The sequence below is a fragment of the Aptenodytes forsteri genome, unplaced genomic scaffold, assembly GCF_000699145.1.
Source record: "Aptenodytes forsteri isolate BGI_AS27 unplaced genomic scaffold, ASM69914v1 Scaffold63, whole genome shotgun sequence".
Taxonomy (NCBI): domain Eukaryota; kingdom Metazoa; phylum Chordata; class Aves; order Sphenisciformes; family Spheniscidae; genus Aptenodytes; species Aptenodytes forsteri.
The window spans coordinates 2,505,280-2,514,309 of NW_008794709.1; the positions used below are offsets into that span (position 1 = coordinate 2,505,280).

Genomic DNA, 9,030 nt, shown 5'->3' on the forward strand with positions numbered 1-9,030 from the left:
GATCACTCTTCCCCCCCCCCCCCCCGCTTCCCAGCTCTCTCTTTCTCTCTTTCTCTCCCCCCGTCCTCCTTCTTGCTCTCTGCTTTTGATGCTGCTAAGTAACACAAGGCCTACCTCAACTCCTCATAAAGCCGCTTCGCTTGTATGACATATTAACACATAGAGGGCTGATGCTTATAGAAGTGTTCGTGCCATTAAAGTTGAAGTTCGTGTTTGGACCTTGAGTGTTATCTCACCTTAATCCACATCGAGGGGATTTGCAAACCTTAGTCACTCTCCCCTTCTTGTAGGTGGGACGTGACAGATTACAGTTATTAAATGCAAACTTATTTTTATTACATGGTTTGTGCAATTAAGATTCAGCACCCCGAAGTTTATTCTTATGTTTTCAATCCATCCTAAAATTTTAGTCTCAAATACCAAATGATTTAACAACAAAATGGATAAAAAGTCTTCTTCCAGTATGTTAAACAAATTATTGTACGTCTGCATGTTTTAATATTATTTTGGAATTATAAAAACTAACCCGGACTGCAAAGCAGCTCACATTTTTGGACAGTGTCAGCATTTCATTGCTCTGCTTCCAGCCTGTGCTATTTAATGTGCTTACTCTGATCTGGTGAGCATGTCTCCACGGTGACAACGTGCTCCCTTGGAAGGCTTCCAGAATGGGACTGATGCAGTCACTGGCTCTTAAAGTCCAGTGTACCTATTGATACTGAACTACTAGGCAAGCGTACCTTCTGCCTTGTTAAAAGCCAGGCAAATGAACAGTTGTTTTCTAACATGTCCAAAATTAAGAGCTCCCAAGTTTTTGATTTTGGGGGCTCTCCCGTTGTAATGGAAAACCTCTGCAGCTATCTACTGGCACAGGCAACCCCTCCTATTAAGACTCTAGAGAGAAGACTGGGATCAAAGACCCCCAAGCCTACCACCCAAACAAGGTGTTTAAAAAAATAAAAAGCCTCTTTAAGAGCAAACTGCGAGAAGACTGGAGCACTGAGATTTAGAAGTTTGTGAAGTTTGGACAAACATGCTATAGTGAGATTTTCTATTTTGGTTTTGCCCAATTGTAATAAATCATCAGATCGTTAAGTCACTGCAGTACTCAAAGAAAACGAACAGACATGCGTTTTACAGAACAGTTGTTAGAAGAGCCTGAAAACTCAATTTGTGAGATCTCAATTAAACCATCTTTATTTAGGAATCCCTGAAATTCTCTAGCATGTAACTCCCAGAGGCCCGGCTTAATTAGAAAATTGATCATGGGAAAACTTCTTAAAATGTAGGCTCCTAATCATAGCCTTCCTGTTATCACCTTTTGCCAAAGATCTATTGCTCACAGGGAGTTGTTTCTCCTTTCCCCTTTAGCCCTATATTATTTCACTCACAATATTTTTAACCTGTAAATAATTATGGAGAGAAAAGGTAACTTAAATGCACTGTAACAGAAGCTATTAAGAAAAATTTTATCAGACGCAGAAAATACAGTAAAAGTGAAAGCCATTGTACAACCACACAGAGATGACACACTCATATCTATGTGCGCTGCTGAAAGATACTAATTATGCCTCTGGCAAAGGGCATACGGGCTCCCTCAAAGAAGCTATTTAAAGTGAAGAACGCTGCAGACAAACACTTCAGAGATATCTGCGCTATTCCCTTCCTTCTTGTGTTGGAAATTCTAGGTCACAATTTAATAAAAAAAATTTTAAAAAAGAAAAAAAAAAAAGAAGGATTTTAAAATAATAGAAAGCAGGGGAACCTTGCCAAGTCTGGTCAGTTAGATGTATTCCAGGGTGCTCAGATATTCATCAACTGTTACAGATTTTTCCTTCTGCTCCGCTTACCTTTTAAGAAGTAATTAGTACATTGCATTATCAAATCAAGAGTTCAAAAAACAAACTAATTAAAAATATGTCTAAAGCCCCTAGTATTCTGGATAATGAAACAAAGCAGGTCATCTTGGTTAAATTATCTCCCTTTGAAATTACAAGATGCTAAAAAAAAAAAAGTAAATAAAAGTTATTTGAATCATTAGATTTTCTGACACATAGCAGAAGGCCAGGTAAATGGGACTTCTTTTCCTAAGTATGGGATCTTACGCACGTCAAGAGCCTTTCTTCCACATTGTGGCATGACAGTACTGCTCCATCACTCACAGAATTCAGCTGCTGCCGCTTAAAATAAACCCCCCAGAGTACTGAAGAGTGAACTTGCAGTGCTGAAGGGATTTTTAAATTTCTCTGTTTAAAAATAGAAAATGAAAGTACACGCTGACATGGTGCAACAAATTTATACTGTGCTTCTGACACTGCTGCTGGGTGTGGTGGGACAAGGACAGAGACATGACCACATAACTGTTTTCCCACCAGTCCTGGAAAAGACTCCCTTGCCGAAGAAGAGCTTTGATCATGAATGCAGGGACTATATCATCACAGCATTTTGAAGGACTAGGACCTAAGAGAGTCCCAACTTAAAAAAATTAAAAAAAAAAAAAAATAAAAAAAATTACACAAGCATAGGGATTTACTGTCCTGAATCTTACCACTACTACACTTACTACTAAACAATTTCCAAAGTGCTGAACTTACACCCTGTGAGTGTGCTTTTATTTCCACGTAATTGTGTCGCATTTCATCATGAAACTGCAAACAGCCAGGGCTGGACAGACATATCTGGACAAAAGTCAGAACAACCACACGTCCCACCATGCAAGCAATTTTGAATCCCTCAACACTTCAATAAATAATAGCACAGAGGTTCAAAACCAAAACAAACTCCTTCCAAAACAATCACAAGTCTTCCCTATGCAGGGTTTAAGTAAGCTGCTGGCTCTTCCCTCTCCAAGCTCACTGAGTACCCACCAGAAGAGCAGCACCAAATTAAGCCTGCCAGTGCCCTGGAAGGCCACTTGTGGGACCTTTCTGGAGCTGGATGTACCAGTGAGCTGCTACATGAACTCCCTGTGAGCATACTAAGAACCAGCTTCCACCTCCTTTTTTCCAATGGGCACATCAAAAGAGACAACCACCTGGAGCTAAACCTCCTGAGGGACTGAACGGGCACAATCTCAGGCAGCCAGGACCTCCTGAAGGACACAGCAGTTCAGATACTGAAGCCAGAACCATGCTAATACTGATCTCAACAACCCCACTCCTCCTCCCTCCAAACCACAGCCACTCTCTTGCTCCTCCACAGAAATGCATCCAGGTAGCAGACGTCCAAGATTTCCGTCCCTGTTTTTACTGGCTCTTTTCAGGCTTTATACAGGGGTGATGGAGCAATAAGCTTGTGGAGGCGCTGATACAGTGAGCTGACAACTTCCCCTTTCTGCTTTTCTTCAGTCTGTTTAAGCAGACCAAGAACATGCCATGTGTGGCACTCAGAGCAGATTTTTCCTTGTGATTTTTAATATAATTGTAATTGGGATCTTGTCGTCTGAATGCACGTGTTGTCTGAAATATATGAGTACTCCTGCATACTGAAGAAATTAGGAATGAATTGCAAGTTCTTAATTGACAGTACAAAACATCAATTATTCTACAGATGAATAACAAAGAAGAAAATTACAGGTGCAAGAGCTAAACAGCCACTGATTAAAATAAAAAAAAAAAAACCAAACCCTTCTGAATGAAGCACTGGAATAGGACAAAAGTACCCGTGCTTCCCATTTGCATTGTTAAAGCAGAATGCTAAGAGACAGTGGGAAATAAAAATGGAGATAAGTCACATCCCCACACAGGTTGCCTTTCTTTAAGTGCAAGTGCCTTCAAAGCTATAAATAACACATGCTTAGTTAGCAAGCAGTGGAAACAAGTGTGTGAATGCAGCCATGTGTGCTCACACACATACACACACCATCTGAATTTTCCCACCAACAACTGTGGCAGTTGGCCCAGATCACAGCAGTGACATGCTGCCAACAGACTGATCAACCTCACAGCAGACTAAATTAGAAATACATTTCCACAGATTAAATTTCAGAGGACTGTGATGCCACTTTAAACTCCATTAGATTCTGCTCCTCCCTAAATCCTTTAAACAAACACAAAAGCCTCCATCCTCTCCACCCACCTGCTTTACCAGAAGTCCCAACAGGATGGAGGCTCCATATTGGACCAGTGTCAAGACAGATAAAGTAGCAACCAGTCTAAAGCTACCACTAGCCTAAAATCTCACAGAAGAGAAGAAAAAAGAAATCAAGCCATGCTGCATTAAGGTGAGAAAGCCTCAGCAGGAAGCTACGAGTGGTGTTGACCAGTGCTGCTTGCAGATGCAATGGAGACTTCAGAACTGGAAAGGGGAACTCAAGCTTTGAAGGATTCAATCTACTAGGTAAGACTTTTGCAGACAAGCCCCATCTATAACAAATGCACACCCTTTCAGCAGGTAATGGGACAAAACAACAGCAAGAGGCATGGTTCCAGCACATCAAGGATGGAGCAGTGACTGGCTAAGGGGACGGGGGGGCATCTGCCAAAAAAGAAACATACCACGAGAGCTAACAGGACATTTGGGAGATTAAACTGAAAGATGCATGACTTGGGACACAGGGCCATGGAAAGTCCCAAGAAAAATGACCACTCAAGTAAGGTCTCCTTCTTTAGCTTATTCTGGACAGTCAGCTGTACCTCACACTAAGGTCCCCAAGTCTGACACGCAGGCTTGCAGACACACACCAGTGATCCCAGACACACACCATACAGCTCCAGCCGGGCTCAGGCCCCCGTCATTGTGAGATAATTCAGGTATCTCGCTGTACAACTTCAGATGCCTCGTCTGCACTTGGGTTGCAGGGTGGAGGAGCTCACCTGTTTTAATTATCACCATGGGAACAATCCGGCTCCTGGGGCAGCTAAGAACAAGAAGCAACCCCTCACTGCCAGATGAAAAGCCTCACTCACATTGAGCTATAAAGGACAGTGAGTAGGTAGAGAAGGGGAATTTCCAACCAGATTCTTCCTCTTGCAGGAACAAGTACTCAGGCAAGTTAAGCACTTCTTCAGTTTATAGTCAGACAAAACAAAGGAGGATGGGGAGGACTTAAAGAGAGCTAGACAAAAACCCATTCAGGATAACAGAGTGCTAAGCATAAAAGAAATTTCCTTTTGCACTATTACTGGCCTCATTTTATGGTCTTTACAACCATGAACTGGAATGCTCCTGCTGCAGATACAGTCAAATTGCTGAGAGTTGAAATGCACACAATATATTCAAGTGTAGCACCAGTACATTTGTCTAACTGCTAATCGGTGTGCGGTACTATGGCTCGTTCTTTGAATGAGACTGTCCCCCTAGGCTGCTGCGAGACTCCTACCTCGAAGACAGAGGAAAGTGAGAAAATCTTCTGTCTTGGGCTTCCTTTTGGAGAGGTCAGAAATCTGAGTGGCGGGAGGGGGTAACAACGGCTCCACTATCTTTATTGGAGTTGTGCTGGGACTGTTTGGCTGGGACTGAGCAAACTTCCTTTGTGCTTGCAGCCTTGGCCTGTGGAAACAAGAGCATATCAGAAGCACGTTAGGCAGAACTTGTAGGAGAGATATCAGAACATAAAAATTCACTGCGGGGGTGGGGGGCGGAGAGAGATCTGAATCTATCTCCCACCGATATCATATCCCTGCCTGGGTCAATTGTGAAAACAGTATTTTATTTGCTTCACCCTTTGGTATCTTCTGTGACAATTTGGGAAACCAGAAAAGGAACATCTTGACTATAAAATCTGTGACTACTATTTCATATGTTCCGAGTATTTTCTTGCACATCATACACTTCCAGCTTACCATTCACTTATTTGGAAATTAAATCTGTATTTTGCACCATGAAAACATCTTTTTTTTTTTTTTGTTAGTGTTCTTTCCTTCTTGTTTTTAATTAATTTACAAATGAGGTTTATTTTAGCCCCATTAAGGTTTTCATTTATTCCAATATGCTAGAATCTTATTTACATGGTAAAATATATATTAATAGATAAGGTATCTACGTTAGTGCCCAGTTCTGCAAAAACAAATCAAAACCTTTAGGGAAAGGTATTTTTGACAGGGAAAATATCAGGTAAAAGCCATTAGATTTTTATTCCCTCGGCCACAGCCCAGAAGACAGTAAGCAAGGAGGTCTGGGGTGGGGTTAAGTAGTATTTGTGACAAATTTGTAAGAAGGAAGGACACGCATGGAGTGAATTTGTCTCAGTCCTGGTACTGGGTGATGGACTGACACACTCTGATAAGTTTTAGAGCATGCCCGGGTACGGCTGTAGGAAATGAATGGATGCAGGTGGTTTTGGCAGTCAGGCTGCAAATTATTTCAAGCCTATCTGAAGGCTCTGATTAACTGCTAGGTGGCAATGAATATGATTTTCTTTAATACATCTAGAACGCAAATTGGTATTAGGGAAAGCACTTTGGGGCAGGATAGATACCCGGAGGGGGTCTCACTGGGAACCCGGCTCAGCTCAGCATTTAAGAACATGCTAATTTCTCACTTAAGCAACTGGGATTCTAATTATGATCTTTATTACGGCTTCAAAAAGGAGAGAAGCTACTGAAAGAACTTAAAACCTCATTGAGAAAGGATGCAATTTTATGTCATTTTCTTCCCTAATAGCAGAGTATTTACATAATGTTAAACTGAAACACGTATCAAATAACACTAAAGGAAAAGCCGGTCTTGTCACTCTGTGGCAGGCTTGACTGTTATGACTTAAGGAAAGCACAGTTATCGTTCAGTATGGATGAAACACGTAATTGGCAAACCTCTTCTTTTTCACGGATATTAAACTTAAAATAGTTGGGTAAGAAGAGGTTTGTCACTGTATTTTAAACTTCCGCAATTTTGTGGCTAAAATAGAAAATAAAATTTGAAAATCCCAGCAGTGTTTGTATACGTATACACACGTCCCCTAAAGACAACAGAGAACAAAAGTAACATTCAGCATTTTGTCCCTAAACTCTGCATAAAATTCTCCATGTCCTCATTATCCAACCCCCACCTCCCCCAAACAACAAAAAACACCAGCCATTCTTACTGCTTATTTTCATCTCCTTAATGGCAAATATAACATGGTGTTTATATATTTTTTTTTTATCATGGTGCTTATAGTTTGTGAACTGGAACTAAAAGACTGTTGAACACATATATTTCCTCGTGTCTATGAACAATTATCTTTCCAGAATGAAGGTCTTGTATAGATCTGCCTGTATATCCCCAAAATTACTCAGATTGCCTTGCAAAGCCCGTCTGCTTGAAGAAATAGGAGGACTCCTGCACAGGATGAATGGGATTTTAATTTCAACCAACTACATTTCTATCAGCAAAACCACACATGCGGCCAGAGAAAAATGCTTTGTGTTGGCTTCTGTTCTGCACAAAACGTACACTCTCTTGCCAAAAAACAGACTATAAAGGTTAGCAAGCAACCCTGCCTGCTGCTCTCATCTGCACAGCGATTCTTCCCCATCGATGTGCTTCCTCAGCTGGGCTGTTAAAAACATACACTATTCACTCACCGCATCTCTGAAACTACCTGCTCAAATCTCATGTGATCAAAGATAAGCAGCAGGGAGGACTCGACAACCACCACCACCCCAAAAAGTAAAGGTTAAGCCTGTTTCATGGTTCAAAATTAACCCTTTGTAGCAAGGACTGGCCAGGGCTGTTTGCAGCATCACTATTGTTGGTCCCTAGAGCATTGAAAAAGGATTAGAGAATGACTTATAAGTTCGGCACAGACATGAAATGAATTAGTGAATTGAATAGAAAGTACTTTTGGTTCTGTCTGTCTTTGAAAATACACTCTCCGCTAGCCATCCTTCACCAGTACAAACAATTCCCCGCTCGTTTTGCTTGCCCACTTCCCGCGGGTCACACGGCCTGGCAGTGTCACTGGCTCTTCACTACCCACCATGCTCCCGCAGGGGCCCTTCATTTCAGTGAGGGCAGTGAAAATGCCAGATCTTCCCTCCACTCAACCTCAGGCTACGACTGTGAACTTTTACTGCTTCCTTGGGGAGGCTGCAGAGACTTTCTACATGGTCAGATGTGTCCGAGATGCTTCTCCTTTCACACCTCTGTTGATGTTTGCTGTACTTTCTCCTGCTTGGTTTGAGCTCACCAGTGCCACAAAAACAGGCCTGCTCCTTACGAAATATCCATTTTTTTATTAAAATCCTGAGCAGTTACAGGGTGTAAGCATCACCAATTTATTTATGAACACTAGTAAACGAAGGTACCCTTTTGTGACTACAGCATCCTTTAGGTTACTGCAACAACTACTGTTCTTTGCATGGATAGGCATGTGCTCCGCAGGCTTCTACTTCAATGCCTGAGGGTGTACAGAGTGAGCCATGAGCAAGAAACAAGCTATTCCTTAGCTACAACACATTGGGATGAGGCATCAAGTTCAGGAAACAAAAGTCAAGCTTTTAAGCTTTTACTGGGAGAATGAAGAGCCGCCCACTGTGGGAGAACATCAGGTTCGAGACCATCTAAGGCCCCTGAAGGTGCACAAGTCCATGGGACCCGATGAGATCCATCCACGGGTCCTGAAGGAACTGGTGGATGAAGTTGCTAAGCCACTATCCATTGTACTTGAGAAGTCGTGGCAGTCCGGTGAAGTTCCCACTGACTGGAAAAGGGGAAACATAACCCCCATTTTTAAAAAGGGACATGGGAAGGACTACACGTCGTCCATCTGGACCTCTGTAAGGCCTCTGACACAGTCCCTCACAACACCCTTCTCTCTAAACTGGAGAGGTATGGATTTGATGGGTGGACTGTCTGGTGGGTGAGGAATTGGTTAGATGGTCGCATCCAGAGGGTAGTGGTCAACGGCTCAATGTCCAGATGGAGATTGGTGACGAGTGGCGTCCCGCAGGGGTCCGTATTGGGACCGGTACTGTTTAATATCTTCATCAATGACATAGACAGCGGGATCGAGTGCACCCTCAGCAAGTTTGCAGATGACACCAAGCTGAGTGGTACGGTCGATGTGCCAGAGGGACGGGATGCCATCCAGAGGGACCTGGACAAGCT

At 42.4% G+C, this 9,030-nt stretch overlaps 1 protein-coding gene across 4 annotated transcripts in view; it reads right to left on the reverse strand.

Moving 5' to 3' along the window:
• The window catches only part of JARID2 (jumonji and AT-rich interaction domain containing 2), a 235,876-nt gene that overhangs the window by 60,922 nt on the left and 165,924 nt on the right, over window positions 1-9,030 (reverse strand). For all 4 annotated transcript variants that reach the window (XM_009273717.2, XM_019470610.1, XM_019470612.1 and 1 more), the window contains one exon: window positions 5,321-5,490. In XM_009273717.2, coding sequence (XP_009271992.1) covers window positions 5,321-5,490 — 170 coding nt within the window. The remainder of the gene's footprint in view (window positions 1-5,320; window positions 5,491-9,030) is intronic.